Genomic DNA, 16,277 nt, shown 5'->3' on the forward strand with positions numbered 1-16,277 from the left:
TGCAAGGTAATGTGCTGAATACAGTGATACTAAGAGGGTATTAAAACAGTCCCTGCCTTCAGGCAGCTTTCCTAATGTAGATGGAGAGAAGAGATACACATAAACACCTATATATAAGTGTGTGCACAGCCAGATAAATAACCACACAGGTAGCATGGGATCAGAATCAGATATTCATACAGTTAACTGGAACTCAAAGGTTGGAAGGGTGGTTAGACCATACAGAGATGGGAGGAAAGAAGAGGAATTCCTAGCAAGGGTTAGCAGATGGGCAAGAGTGCAAGTGTCTAAAAAAATGGTATAGGATGCACTCCTTCACACAACACTTTGCCTGAACTTCAGCAAATGTGACTTGCTGGATTGAATTTCCGAGGTTCTTGGATGCTTTTGAAGATATATGTGGTGCTTTTCCTCAGATAAGCCAGCTAGTGGCATTTCCAGACCCCTATCCCACCGGAAATTTCAGTGGGCTAGGGATCTGGAGTAGTGTGTTCCAAGCAGAGATGACCAATACATGATACATCAAGAGGGAAGACTTACAAATCCCTCTGGAGAAAAGCTACAACTCATATCACCCTTATTATCTATGTGCTAGCCACGTTGTAAGTGCACAGCCCGCACAATATATATCATATGCTGCATATTATTACAATTCTTCAACAGCAGGTTCCCATAGCAGCTGCTCCCTTTTACAGTAGGGGGAGCGTACACACAGAAGGGAATAAGTTGCCCGCACAGCTATTTAGGGGTGAAACTGGGATACAAATCCAGACAGTCTGATTTCTGAGTCAGAGCTCTTATTGTAAACGCAGACTAAGTAATAATAAAAGCTCAAACAAAAAACCAAAGCGCGCAGGCGCGCGCACTCAAATCGTAAGCTTGTAAAAGAATCGATGCAACCTCTCGCTATACAGCGACATCCTCCTGCCTAATTTTAAATGCCGTCCATCGTTAAGACTGACGTTAAAAAATTAAAACGACAACAAAACTTAACAGTTTTAGAACAACATTGCATTATGCTCTGCCTTTACAAAGTGGAGTTAAGGAACCAACCCCACAGTGTCTGTGAATACACTCGCAATACCTTGCCTGGGAAGTGAAAGAAACCTAACTCGGTGTGAGTGGAAATGAGGAGTGGCCATGTGGGGAAAGGGTTAAGACTGTGCTGCAACTTGGTCGAGTTTCAGAAAGTTCTCCGGAGAGCCCAACTGCCGCGTCCCGTCGCGGCCCCTGCCTGCGCGGCCGACTGTAACAGGATGCTGGGGCTCCAGGCGCTCGCCCCGAGCTTTGGGCGACGGGAAAGAGCCAATGAGGAGCGAGGGCAAAATCGGGTGCAGTAAACCCGAAAAGGGGGCGAGGAGGCCCGCGAGGAGAGCGGGGGAGGAGGCGGGGAGGGGCGAGCGAGGAGGAGGTGGCTCTGAGGGCCGGGCGGCGCGCCTGACAGAAGAGGGGAAGCCTGGGGGCGCGAGCGTCGCAGCCGAGGGGCCGGCGCGGGGAGGCGGGCGCCAGGCGGGGGTTTGCAGGGCCGCCGCGCGTGACGTAGCGCCGGGCAGGGCGTTATCAGCTGCCGGGCCGCGGCGAGGGACGCGCGGCGACAGCGGACGGCGCCGCCCGGGCCGGGACGGCAGCAGCCGGCTGCCGCGCGCAGGACCCAAGGGCTTCTGGCCGCCGCCCCCGCCAGCGCCGCGCCCCGCCGCGGGGCGGCATGAGCCCACCCGCGACCGCAGTCCTAGCGCCCTACTTCTCCGCCTGGGCGGCCCGGCTGCGGTGACGGCGCTCGTTGCCGGATTGGGGGCCATGAAGCCGAGTCCGGCCGGGACGGCGAAGGAGCTGGAGCCTCCGGCGCCGGCCCGAGGCGAGCAGCGCACGGCGGAGCCCGAGGGGCGCTGGCGGGAGAAGGGCGAGGCGGACACCGAGCGGCAGCGCACCCGGGAGCGGCAGGAGGCCACGCTGGCCGGGCTGGCGGAGTTGGAGTACCTTCGCCAGCGCCAGGAGCTGCTGGTCCGGGGCGCCCTGCGCGGCGCCGGGAGTGCGGGGGCCGCTGCGCCCCGCGCCGGGGAGCTACTGGGGGAGGCGGCGCAGCGCAGCCGCCTGGAGGAGAAGTTCTTGGAGGAGAACATCTTGCTACTACGAAAGCAATTGGTAGGTCATGCCCAAAGGTGGAGCACGGCTGTCCCTGCCCCGGGGCTGGAGGTCGGGCAGGTGACCTGGGGCGGGCGCGAGGTTAACTCTGGCTGGGGAGATGCTCGCTGTTATGGGACGCCCCCGGGACGCCCCCGCCCGCCCCATACCTCCCTGATCTCGTTTCTGAGTGCCTGCGGCGCGTGGGCTGCCGACGCCCACGCGTTTCAGGCGTGTGCCCGCTTTGTGTCTGGCGACCTCGCGCGGATTGCGGGAAGGGGGTGGCCGCTCTTCCCTGCTCCTCTGCCTTCGGGATTCTTGGAGTCTCCTAGTTCTGACCTTCGGTCTCCTTAGTTAGATGAGTCAATGCCCCCTCCCCAGAGGTTTGCAAACTCCCACTTAAAATACCATTTTATTTGGAGGTTTTCTTGGCTTCATCTCCTCCCGCCGAGAGGGGCCAAAAGCCAAGGAGGGGGTTTGTGGCGTGCTTAACTGTCCAAGGCCGAGTTTTACGATTACACTGGAGCGCCTGTAGGGAGCCGTGCCTCTCCGAGAGCTCTCCCCAGCATGCCAGCTTTCACCCAGGCTGGTGCTTAATTTCAAATAGAAGCCCTTTGTATAAGGCAGCTCAAACTAGATGGAAATGATGGAAATTTGGCTGGAGACTGTGTCCCCTCCTCTCATATTTTATACGTTCTGCCAGCTGTGATTGGTGGTGGAGGTGGGAGAAAAGAGAACCTGCTCTCGGGGAGCATTTATCTTACTGGATTTCTGTCAGTGTCTCAGTCATTCTATGTAGTCTTCATTAGTGGGGAAGAAAAAGAACTTTGTAGCTTAATGTATTGATGAACAGCTTTTGACCCCGCCTCAGAATAATGGCGGCAGCTTTGTTTTCATTGACCTTAAAATGTAGTTTTGGAAACAGCAAACGTCCTCACCTGACCAAGTGATACTATCCAAACTAGACACATGCCGGGTAGTGGCCCTCCCACAATAAAGTGGTGATGCTGTGCGGTTGTCATATGTTTTCATCTATTATCTCTTTTCAGATCATTTCTTTTCTCTGTGTGTGTGTGTGTTTTTTTTAAGCACCCAAATGCTTTTACTTGATAGGTTCATTTTTCCTGAAGAAATTAGTTGTAGCAAACAAACATATGGTTTATGTCTCCAAGCTTTTTAAGTCAAAAGACAAGAGGCATAGATATTCATATGCATGTGTGTTGTAAGGATGTACACTGTGGTTTGTGTAATATCTCTGTTTTGGTATTTTACTGTGCTGCTTTGGTCACAGACCTGATTCCTGTGTAACACTGATTTGAGCCAGTTCTCACTGGTTATGGCTGGTGACTTTTACATTTTATTGTCTTGTGCAGTTGCACCTTTTTGTCTGCACGAATCTCAGGATTGTAATTGTGCATTCCTATTGTCCGCTTGAGGGGAGCAAAGCAGTATGTCAAGAGAATTCCAGTCCAGTCAGTGTTTATGGTACTATTTTCATTTGTAGACTTGGCATTCATGATTTGAACCAGATGCTTTTTGAGTTCTCCCGTTTTTCCAGCAATAGGAAGCACTAGGTGGCAGTGTGAGTTAGCACAATCCATCTGTCACCTTTGGAAACCCAGAGGCGTTCAAATCTCGATGGGCCTTCCCATGAGGGTTTTGGATTCTGCCAGCTCACATTATACTTGGCACTGGCTATTAGTATTAGTTTCTCACTTTCAAAGGCCCTAAGACTGATTAAACCCCACACAGCAACTAATAGAAAACAAAACTCTGCAGGCCAAGACATTTGGCCAGAAAATCTCACCTAAGATTATAACGTATTATAGGAAATCTGTTACTCTCACTTCAAATTAAAGAGTCTACTGTGAAGTATTGTTTTTTAAAAGACTGGTTATACACCAGATGATTTAAAGTCTCAGTCCGTTTTTCTTGTCCCTACCTATAAAAAGTCAGTTTGTATATATTAGTTGAAACTAAAGCCTTGTTTTTATGAAGAAAGTTTATATCACCACAAAATGTGAGAAAGTGGAATTAAACATAGGACATATTCTTGAATTCTCGAAGTCTTTCTTTACTTCAGGTCATCCAGTAAAATTTTGGTTTTCTAAGTTTTAGTGAACTCTTCAGATGGGTAATTTGAATCCTTAGAGTAGACTTTCTGATTCTTACGTCACCCCTGTATATTCATGTTTCCTTTGTTTCTTCCTAATCAGAATTGTTTGAGGCGAAGAGATGCTGGTTTGTTGAATCAGTTGCAAGAGCTTGACAAGCAGATAAGTGACCTGAGACTGGATGTAGAAAAGACATCTGAAGAGCACCTGGAGACAGACAGTCGGCCTAGCTCAGGTGAGTGAGTGAGCACAAGGACAGAATTCTGCACTCTTGAGTTATATCTCAGCCCCTTGTGGTTAACATTCCCAGACCTGCAAATGGCAATGGAGTTTGTTTCCAGTGCACAGAGAGAGGATAAAAAATAAAATAAAAAAAAAGCAGTCTGCCATTCAGTTTCATTGGAATAAGAGGGAAATAAACTCAGACAACAAAATTTTTAGTAATGAGATCAATGTGACTGGAGTCCCCCCCGAGTTTAAAAATAAAAGCTATTCAAATTTCTGCAAGAGCTGCCCTCCTTTGAAACTTGAGTAAGTCAGAACTGGGCTAGAAAATTAGTCACACTTCAACTTCCTGAGACCACTTCAAAAGTTTTTTTTTTTTTTTCTTTTAAACCATTGGCTCCTTAAATAGATTTTTCTCTTATTATTTTTCTGAAACAATCATGATAAAGATGAGGCTTGACAGATCTAAGTTTCTTTCCTTGGACATCTTCAAAGGCGGGGTCAAGGAGTAAGGTCAGTTTGAGGGTGAGAGTAACTCTGAAATGTACCCCTGGTTATGGCTCTTTGCCTTTTCCTAAGGATTGTTTGAAATAAGACCATAAGATTAGGACACTAAAGTCCAGTGAACCAAAATTGGCCAAAAAACAAACAAACAAAAATCTCCTTTCCCTAAATGATTATTCATTTTCCTTTTAAGCATGAATATGCATTATTCCTTGACATGATCTTAATTCCAATGGTGTTTTTATTTGTAGGGTTTTACGAGCTGAGTGATGGGGCTTCAGGATCCCTTTCCAATTCCTCTAACTCGGTGTTCAGTGAGTGTTTATCCAGTTGTCATTCCAGCACCTGCTTTTGCAGCCCCTTGGAGGCGACCTTGACTCTCTCAGATGGTTGCCCCAAATCTGCAGGTAAGAATTTTTAGCACTGATAGAAAATTTTTAATTGGAAGGCGTCAAGGGCCCTTAAAAGGTTATTTGGCTCTAGCACCTTTCACTGGTAGAAAAATGAAGGCTCATCAATTTGCAGCATTTAGTGCCATACTTACAGCTAGAACTCATAGTTTCATTTAGGTGAGTATCTACAACTATTCCAGTACCCTTTGGGTGCTACTTGGTTATATATTCTGATAGCAGCAAGACAGTTTATCTCTAGAAATTCTGTCCCAATATTGTAGGTATTGAGCTCTGTTTCCGAGCCTTTGCTGTTAGGTTAACTTGTCTGTATTTTCTTTCATTCTGGAACTGTTTTCTTCTTTTAATTATTTAAAGCTAAAACTCAGCCGGGTACAGTGGCTCACACCTGTAATCCCAGCACTTTGGGAGGCTAAGGCAGTTGGATGACCTGAGGTCAGGAGTTCAAGACCAGCCTGGGTTGGCCTGGCACAGTGGCTCACCTCTATAATCCTAGCATTTTGGGAGGCCGAGGTGGGTGGATCACTTGAGGTCAGGAGTTCAAGACCAGCCTGGCCAACATGGTAAAACCCCATCTCCACTAAAAATACAAAAATTAGCCAGGCATGGCGGCACACGCCTATAGTCCCAGCTACTTGGGAGGCTGAGGGAGGAGAATTGCTTGAACCTGGGAGGTGGAGGTTGCAGTGAGCCAAGATCGTGCCACTGCACTCCAGCCTGGGCGACGGAGAGAGACTCAGGCTCAAAAAAAAAAAAAAAAACAAAACAAAACCAGCCTGTGCAACATGGTGAAACACCTTCTCTACTAAAAATACAAAAATCAGCTGGGTGTGGCAGCCTGTGCCTGTAATCCCAGCTACTTGAGAGGCTGAGGCAGTAGAATCGCTTGAACCCTGGAGGCGGAGGTTGCAGTGAGCCGAGATCTTGCCATTGCACTCCAACCTGGGCAACAGAGTGAGGCACCATCTCAATCAATCAATCTAACACTCACATTAAGTTAAATATGTCCATCAGCCTGGCCAAAAACTGGTTGGCACTTCAGGGTGCAGTGGCCCCTTCATGTTCTCCAGAATATTCTGCATGATGGCAGCTTGTTTTTTCTTTTAGTAAGTGGGTGCCCACATGCCATTATTCCTTATTTTGGGATATCTTTGCAATGAGCCCCAGAAGGAATCACGCTATTATACTAGAAGAGTTTCTGCATTTCCAGTATGTGTCGCACACTGCTGGATGCTCTGTATACATTTATCTCCACTGAATCCTCCCAGTAGTTCTGCACAGTACAGGTCTTGTTAGCTCCATTTTATGTATTAAAAAAATGAGGCCTAGTAAGGTTAGATACGTTATTTAAGGCTCTATAGATAGTGAGTGGCAGAGGCAGAAGTTAAGCTCAGGCCTAACTGCCAGGTCCATGGTTTTCCATCATCCCAAGGGAATTCAGAAATTGTTGTTTTCAAACTCCTCATCTAACAGAAGAGGAATTTTGGCTTATAAGCCATTTGTCAGAGGTTCTCCATCTGCTGAATGGCAGGGTTGCTGCTGGAACTCAAGACTTCTTCCTTAGTCCTGTTATATTGTGAATTCTTATAAGAGAAAATATGAAGATTAGAATTGCTCTGGGTGCTGGCACAAGTCATCACTCTCCTGGTTTGTCTGTGTTCTCCACTTGGGTAAAAGCCTGAATTTTTGAGTCCGGGCAAGGCAGACAACACTGAGCAGCTGAGGGAGCTAATTGGCTGGTGTCTTCGTATCTGTGTGTTGTCAGCAGCAATCATTTGGGGAAGCACAGAACTGTGTTATCTAGAGGGTCTGGGCCTCAAGTTCATTGGTAATTACTCCCCTTCATTCCACAGATCTGGTTTCAGAGGGAAACTTTATAAACCCATTAAAGGCACTTTGGTTTAGGTTTTCCTTCAAGACCCGTGCTCTTCCAAATGCCACATCCTCACATAATTGAGACAGTTGCACAAGGCCTTGGGGGCTGGGATATCTGTTTTGTTCAACTCTAAAGAGGGAAAAGGGATGAATAGTGAAGTGTTTGTCAGTGTGGCTTTAAGTAAGGCAGAGATAGGGCTTAGGTTGCTGGGGAAGGAAGGATGTTAGCTAGATGTTTCCTTTTAGAAAAAGCTCTTTATTGAGGGGAGGGTCATGTGGGTGGGGACATGGCACTTTTGTTTTATTATATTTTCTTTACATATCATCTCTGGGTCTAGACTATTTTTTCCCTGAGACTGCTAATTAACATTGAAGTTCATGGAGCTTTCTCAACATACAATCAGGCACATGTAGATTCTCAGTATTTGAATAAATATAATGGAGGACAAATTATTACTGATAAACTCAATTTTAATTTTCTCTGATAACTGAAGGTCATTAAAAGGATTTTTTATAATATTCACCAGCTTAAGAGATCAAAATCATTTAAGACAGCAAGCTTGATTTTGTTGTACTTTGGCATCTACATTTTCAAGATATGGGAAATTTATCCATTAATATTACCACTCAGTCTTTTAAAATCTTATCAAGAATTCTTTATCCTATTAAAAAAACAACATTTTTGACAAGTGGGAAATTTATCCATTAATACTACCCACTCAATCTTTTAAAATCTTAAATCAATAATTCTTTATCATATTAAAAAAAAAGGTTTTAAATTGAATTTTTTTTTTTTTTTTTTTTTTTTTTTGAGACGGAGTCTTGCTCTGTAGCCCGGGCTGGAGTGCAGTGGCCGGATCTCAGCTCACTGCAAGCTCCGCCTCCCGGGTTCACGCCATTCTCCTGCCTCAGCCTCCGGAGTAGCTGGGACTACAGGCGCCCGCCACCTCGCCCGGCTAGTTTTTTGTATTTTTAGTAGAGACGGGGTTTCACCGTGTTAGCCAGGATGGTCTCGATCTCCTGACCTCGTGATCCGCCCGTCTCGGCCTCCCTAAGTGCTGGGATTACAGGCTTGAGCCACCGCGCCCGGCCTGAAATTTGTTTTTAGAGAGATGGGGTCTCACTATGTTGTCCAGGCTGGTCTTGGACTCCTGGGCCTAAGCGATCCTCTGGCCTCAGCCTTCCAGAGTTAGGATTGCAGGCATAAGCCATCACACCTGGTCCCCGTTTTATTTTTTTAGCATCACTATTGAAAATATAAGGCAATTATTATTTAAATCTGATGTTTTTACTGAAGTTTGATTGGTTTCCATCACCTTTCAATTGACAGTTACATTTGAATGAATGTCATTAAGAATTAGGTTTAAAAAAAACACAAAATGAGGAGAAAGCCTACTGAACGTACAGTTTATCCTAAAGAAAGCCAGGAATAGAACACAGAGGGGAGAGCAGCCTAGAGAAACCGTGATTCAAAACATTTTATTTTTCCCAGTTGTAAACGCAGTACAGTTATGATTGAAAATTCAGAAAACAGAAAATAAAGTATCACTTGTTTCTCATCATACTGAAATACTACTACTAGAATCTTGGTGTGCTTCATCTCAGATGTTTTTTCTTTGCATACATGTGATCATAATAAAATAATCATATTCTAGTATTATATCATTATTTTCACTAAACTTTAAAGTGTTTTCCCTCTATGATGCAGCAGTTTGAAAACATTCTTAATGGCTGAGTATTTTTCCTTCAGAGGATATATCATCTGCTGTCAAAACATTTGTTAAATATTTCCCCCTCATCCAGTAGCAGTAATTACATGTCAAATGGTAGGGCAGCATTTTTTAATCCTTGGCATGCTCTCTCTACCCATGGATTTTTCATAAAAATTGGCAGAAGAGTCAAGCTGGTACTGACCAATTCATTTCTTCAGAGTGTACCTTTAAATGTTTTTCAGATCTCATAGGATTGTTGGAATATAAAGAAGGCCACTGTGAAGACCAGGCCTCAGGGGCAGTTTGCCGTTCCCTCTCCACACCACAATTTAATTCCCTTGATGTCATTGCAGATGTGAATCCCAAGTACCAGTGTGATCTGGTGTCTAAAAACGGGAATGATGTGTATCGGTATCCCAGTCCACTTCATGCTGTGGCTGTGCAGAGTCCAATGTTTCTCCTTTGTCTGACGGGCAACCCTCTGAGGGAAGAGGACAGGCTTGGAAACCATGCCAGTGACATTTGCGGTGGATCTGAGCTAAATGCCGTCAAAACAGACAGTTCCTTACCGTCCCCAAGCAGTCTATGGTCTGCTTCCCATCCTTCATCCAGCAAGAAAATGGATGGCTACATTCTGAGCCTCGTCCAGAAAAAAACACACCCTGTAAGGACCAACAAACCAAGAACCAGCGTGAACGCTGACCCCACGAAAGGGCTTCTGAGGAACGGGAGCGTTTGTATCAGAGCCCCGGGCGGTGTCTCACAGGGCAACAGTGTGAACCTTAAGAATTCGAAACAGGCATGTCTGCTCTCTGGCGGGATACCTTCTCTGGACAATGGGACATTCTCCCCACCAAAGCCCTGGTCAAAAGAATCAAAGGCCGAACAAGCCGAAAGCAAGAGGTTGCCCCTGCCAGAGAGCTGCCCCTCAGGCGCTGCCTCCGACCTTCAGAGTAAGCACCTGCCGAAAACGGCCAAGCCAGCCTCCCAAGAACCTGCTCGGTGTACCGCCATCGGGACAGGGGAGTCCCCTAAAGAAAACGCTCAGCTCTCAGGGGCCTCGGAGAGTCCCGGCATAGGCCCCGCCCCGCTGCAGGAGAACAAAGTTGTCCAGCCCCTGAAAAAGATGTCACAGAAAAACAGCCTGCAGGGCGTCCCCCCGGCCGCTCCTCCCCTGCTGTCTCCAGCTTTCCCAGTGGAAGAGAGGCCTGCCTTGGATTTCAAGAGCGAGGGCTCTTCTTCCCAAAGCCTGGAGGAAGCGCACCTGGTGAAGGCCCAGTTCATCCCGGGGCAGCAGCCCAGCGTCAGGCTTCACCGGGGCCACAGGAACGTGGGTGTCGCGAAGAGCTCCAGCCTGAAGCACCGCGGCCCAGCCCTCCAGGGGCTGGAGAACGGCTTGCCCACCGTCAGGGAGAAAACGCGGGCTGGGAGCAAAAAGTGTCGCTTCCCGGATGACTTGGATACAAATAAGAAACTCAAGAAAGCCTCCTCCAAGGGGAGGAAGAGCGGGGGTGGGCCCGAGTCTGGTCTTCCTGGCAGGCCCGCGGGCGGGGGCCACAGGGCGGGGAGCAGGGGGCACGGCCACGGACGGGAGGCGGTGGTGGCCAAACCTAAGCACAAGCGAACTGACTACCGGCGGTGGAAGTCATCGGCCGAGATTTCGTATGAAGAGGCCCTGAGGAGGGCCCGGCGGGGTCGCCGGGAGAATGTGGGGCTGTACCCCGCGCCGGTGCAGCTGCCCTACGCCAGCCCCTACGCCTATGTGGCTAGCGACTCCGAATACTCAGCGGAGTGTGAGTCCCTGTTCCACTCCACCGTGGTGGACACCAGTGAGGATGAGCAGAGCAATTACACCACCAACTGCTTCGGGGACAGTGAGTCGAGTGTGAGCGAGGGCGAGTTCGTGGGGGAGAGCACAACTACCAGCGACTCTGAAGAAAGCGGTGGTTTGATTTGGTCCCAGTTTGTCCAGACTCTCCCCATTCAAACGGTAACGGCGCCAGACCTTCACAACCACCACGCAAAAACCTTTGTCAAAATTAAGGCCTCACATAACCTCAAGAAGAAGATCCTACGCTTTCGGTCTGGCTCTTTGAAACTGATGACGACGGTTTGAGTGACGTCATTGGTGTAGAAAGTGTCTTTTTTTTTTTTTCTAGTTGCCAAAATAAAAAAGGTGGTGTTTTCATTTTTGTATAATACTTTAATGGAATGCTTTTTTAAAAAGATAAAACCAAGGTAAATTATTGTTTCATCTTCACGTATGGACGCTAGTGCCTTTAATGGAAGGTTAAGAATGTTTTGCTAGTTAGAAGTAAATATTGAGGTTTTAATGGTGGTGATAGTGAGTTTTGTGGTACCAGCTGTTTTTTATTTTAATCTTTCTGAGCATCCGGCAAGGTACAGGTTTCGATGTTCAAGTTTTATTGGGATAAGACCGTTTGATCCCAAGGTTAGGTGGATGGAATTTTTGGATTTATATTTGCTCCTTGAGTTTTCAGGGCAGTGTCTCCATGAGGGTTTTCCTGTTGAGGGGCACCACATACAATAGTGTGAAGTAGGTACGAGGGGCAGTCATTGTATTCTATAGTTTTTTATGTAGTCTACATTTCTCAGATGTATGCCCATTCGGCTTTATTCTCAGAACTGTTTTTTTTTACTAGACTCATGACTTGGAGGCCAGACCTTAAATCCAGAGATGGCAGCCTGGATAGGGACCTTAAAAGGATTCACAAAAACTTTTGCCACACTTGGTGCCTAGGCCCTGTTCCTAAATAACCCCTTCTAGGGCCGTTTATCCAACATTTTGATGCCTTCTTTTCCCTCCCTAATTTGTAGCCAATCTAACCTTTCATTCCTTGGAGGATTTACTTTTGGGATAAAATTTTGGTCCTTGGGCACAGAGACATTCACTATTGATGAAGTAACCCTTGGGCATGACTCCAATCCCAGAATTGCTCACTGAGCGCTATGCCACCTAAGCATTGACCTGAACATATTAGTGCAATCCAGTCCAGATTGGACCGCTGATCCTATGTGGAAGGGCTGTTTTTTAAGAAAAAATTTTTGGTAAACAGTATTGTGTAAAACTGCTTTTTGTATACCAATATATGCATGTTTTGTGCATGAGTAGTACTTGTGTTGATATTCCTGTTGATGTTAAATTACTATATAATATAAACAGTATGTGTTTTTATATATCATTGTGTAAATTTAATATAACATATGCAGTAATAAACAATTTGTTTTACTGCTGTTAAGTTTGTTATTTCGGTATAAAACCAGATGTTTACACCTATAAATCTTGTGCTGGTTATTGGTGTTGTGAGATTTATATTAGAACTAGCATTAGAATATGCGCAGTATAGATAGGTTTTAGTATTAGAATGGACGATAAGCAAGCAAATGAAGGACAGCAGACAACTTCTAGTTAAGGTACTTTAAAATTTAGGATACATTTTATAGGTGCCATCTAAGGAAAATATTTCTGAAAATAATCCCCCTCCCAACTTTTTATTACAAAAAGTCTCAAACATGGAAAAGTTGAAAGGATAATATAATAAACAACTCTATGCCACCTAGATTCAACAGTTGCCAGCATTTTGCCATGTTTGCTGTAACTGTATTTATGTATTAGGTTTAACTGTATTACTGATTTTTCAGGTCAAAGACAGATACTATAATAGCAATCCTCCCCTCTCCCTACCCCACACTGATAAAATACTTTTAAGTAAATTTCAGGTATCATGATATTTTATCTCTAAAAAGCATACATTACCCAAGAACAAGGAGATTCTCCTGTATACCTACAATATGATCACACTTAAGGAAAATCAGTAGTAATTCATAATATCAAATGTTTATATGGAAAATTTCCCAATGTGTTTCAACAACTTTTAATAGCGGCTTTCTGCCCTCCTACCTCCCCTACAAAGCAGGATTCAGTCAGTGTCATGCATTGCATTTGGTTGTGGGTTGTAGGTTTCTTTTTAGTCTAGAACAGTCTCCCCACGTTAAAAGATACTAGGTTTTTATTTATTTTTTGAGACAGAATCTCACTCTGTCACCCAGGCTGGAATGCAGTGGCTTGATATTGGCTCACTGCAGCCTCCACTTCCCAGGTTCAAGCGATTCTCCTGCCTCAGCCTCCTGAGTAGCTGGGGTTACAGGTGTGCACCACCATGCCTGGCTAATTTTTTTGTATTTTTTAGTAGAGACGGAGTTTCTCCATGTTGGTCACGAACTGCTGACCTACCTTGTGATCCACCCGCCTCGGCCTCCCAAAGTGCTGGGATTACAGGCGTGAGACACCGCGCCCGACCTATTTATTTATTTTTGAGACGGAGTCTCGAACTCCTGACCTACCTTGTGATCCACCCGCCTCGGCCTCCCAAAGTGCTGGGATTACAGGCGTGAGACACCGCGCCCGACCTATTTATTTATTTTTGAGACGGAGTCTGGATCTGTCCCTCAGGCTGGAGGGCAGTGGCACAATATTGGCTCACTGCAATGTCCGCCTCACAAGTTCAAGTGATCCTTCCACCTCTGCCTCACGAATACCTGGGAATACAGGCCTGCGCCAGCATGACCGGCTAGTTTGTACTTTTTGTAGAAATGAGTTTTTACCATGTTGGTCAGGCTGGTCTTGAACTCCTGGCCTCAAGTGATCCGCCTGCCTCCGTCTCCCAAAGTGCTGGGATTACAGGCATGAGCCATCACGCCTGGCCAGATAATTGGCTCTTTAAAGAGTAAGGACAGTTTTCTTGTAGAAAGGCCAACATGTTGGATTTGGTTGCTTCCTTATGTTGTCTTAGAATCTGGGCCCTTTATTTCCTATAAACTGGGTGAGACTTGATCGAATTCAGGTTAAACATTCTTGGCAAGAATATTTCTCTAATGATGTTGTATACTCTTACTCTTTCACATCAAGAAACAATAGCAGGTTGCCCCACTATTTGATACCTTGATTAAGTTGGTGAACATAGATTTCTTCATGATAAAAGTAAGTCTTCTTATGCAAATAGTATTGGGGGATGGATTCTTTGGTACTGTGGCCCTCCTATCCCTCAACAAATTCCACTTAATGGCTTTAGCTTACATGGCTGATTTTTTTTTTTTTTTGAGACAGAGTCTCGTTCAGCCGCCCAGGCTGGAGTTGCAGTGGTGCGATCTCGGCTCACTGCAACCACCATCTCCCGGGTTCAAGCGATTCTGCTGCCTCAGCCTCCTGAGTAGCTGGGATTACAGGCACCCACCACCATACCCGGCTGATTTTTGTATTTTAGTAGAGATAGGGTTTCACCATGTTGGCCAGGCTGGTCTTGAACTTCTGACCTCAGGTGATCTGCCCGTCTTGGCCTCCCAAAGTGCTAGGATTACAGGCGGGAGCCACTGTGCCTGGCCATGGCTGATCTTTGCTTGAATCAGTGATTGCTTTGGGGATGCAAAGTGATAGTTTTCTAAATATCTTTCCTTCTACTACTTTTATTAGTTTTGACATTCTTAAAAAACAGCCTTTATTTTTTCTTTTTCTCTTTGAATATCACTACGGACACATGGAGTTTTATTTATCTGATGTTTTGCAGTCATTTTACAGTCTCTTTTCTTTTTGATGTTCAACATGTCCCAAATTTGGCCAATGGGAGGATAAATTTTGTTAAAAGGAAACTATAGAATCAGTTCAGCCTCTCATAATTCACATACTTATTATGAAATATATCCAATTAAAATTAACTCTTCAAATGCTAAATTTCAGATGCTAAGTTTTAAGGCCACAAAAATCCCTTACTATTCGTTTTTTAAATTTTGTCTTGGAAATGTTCCTTTTTTCCCTATACTTTATATATTTCTTACCTCTAGCAAGGCTTTTATCTTTGGAATATAGAAAATTATTTCTCCATACTTATAATGGGCACATCTTTTAGCAAGACATCTTTTTTTCTTTTTCTTTTTTTTAAGGCATCTCAACTCAATTCTTCAAAATGTAGAGTTACTAGTCTTTTAGTATTCAGAATTTCTTTGATTACTTGACCAGATCTAAGCCAACCACAAGTGAGGGGATGATCTCACCATCTTTTCTAATGCTGTGATCTGATCTCTTTGGGGCATAGCTATAAAGTTTATTGTGTAAGTCAATTGTGACCTATAGTCAGTTCTTGAATCATTTCCAAGTTGTTCTTAATAAGCATTATTCTCGGAAGGGGACACTTTCTAAGAACTACCTTCTGAGTAATTACATTGTAGGTGACAGAATGCCAAATTAAGAGAAATGTGAAAAACAGGATTTTCAAAGAATCTTGGGTTTGTCCTTCTCCTAGTCCATTGCTTACTTTCCTGTAGCTAGCAGTTGTATTGCACTCAGAAAACTGGGTTTTGTCCATTATTTTCAATGACAAAATAGTTGCTATTGTTGTTACAAGCAAAAGAGCTCCTAAAAATGTTTTCCTTTATTAAAAAAATTACAAATGCTCATTGTCAAAAGCAAAAAACTGTATCTGAACAATATGTAAATTTTTAAAATTCTCCCTCAATCCTCCCCAAATCCTACTTTCTGATAAGTTTGGTGTATACATTTCTATACTCTGTTATATGCACATACAAATACATAACCTCTATAGTTTTTCTTCAAAATGAAGTTTCAAGCTATGTTTATTATTTTATAACTTGCATCCTCCATTTCTTGGACCTGTATGGCAGAATATCATTCCCAATTCTTTTTAATGGGGGTTCCAAATATTTCCTCACTGAGGAAAAGATACCAGATTTTGTAGGTTACTTGAAATTGCCCTGCTTAGAAACATTCTAATATTTAGCAAGAAAGTGCTACCCAAATGTTATACATTTGTTATACACACATTATTGCCTTTCTGGTTTTCTTATGTATTTGGTTATTTTGTATTTTGAGCTCGCTTTTAGTGAGGTATTATTGAAGGAATCTGGTGAGGAGTGGTTAAGGATTTTGTCATACGGAGAAATTTTGTGTTTTTTCTGCCAGGTGCCTCAGGGATATTTCTAAGCTGGACCACTTTTTAAGTTAATTTATCTGTGGTGGGTTTCCCTGACTACAGAGGTAGTATAAATTCAAATCCTAAGTGCATATGAGGGATAGGTGCATATGGGCCAAACAAGGCCCATAAGCTTCCTTCTTTTGTTTTTTTATTTTTTTTGAGACAGAGTCTCATTCTGTTGCCCAGCCTGGAGTGCAGTGGCGAGATCTCGGCTCACTGCAACCTTTACCTACTGAGTTCAAGCAATCCTCCCACCTCAGCCTCCCCAGTAGCTGGAACTACAGGCACATGCCACCACGCTCTTTTTTG

General features: G+C 44.8%; 1 protein-coding gene across 2 annotated transcripts; it reads left to right on the plus strand.

Moving 5' to 3' along the window:
* The first annotated feature begins 1,471 nt into the window (after positions 1-1,471).
* On the plus strand, positions 1,472-12,221 carry DACT1 (dishevelled binding antagonist of beta catenin 1). 2 transcript variants are annotated; one of them, XM_007986816.3, is made up of 4 exons: positions 1,472-2,142; positions 4,338-4,470; positions 5,216-5,371; positions 9,204-12,221. In XM_007986816.3, the coding sequence occupies exons 1-4, from the start codon at positions 1,798-1,800 to the stop codon at positions 11,075-11,077; spliced, it is 2,508 nt and encodes an 835-aa protein (XP_007985007.2). In that variant the 5' UTR covers positions 1,472-1,797; the 3' UTR covers positions 11,078-12,221. The 2 variants fall into 2 exon arrangements, with proteins under 2 accessions (XP_007985007.2, XP_007985008.2); XM_007986817.3 differs by having other exon boundaries at positions 1,474-2,142; positions 9,315-12,221.
* The last annotated feature ends 4,056 nt before the right edge of the window (positions 12,222-16,277 follow it).

This window comes from Chlorocebus sabaeus, chromosome 24 (genome assembly GCF_047675955.1).
Source record: "Chlorocebus sabaeus isolate Y175 chromosome 24, mChlSab1.0.hap1, whole genome shotgun sequence".
Taxonomy (NCBI): Eukaryota; Metazoa; Chordata; class Mammalia; order Primates; family Cercopithecidae; genus Chlorocebus; species Chlorocebus sabaeus.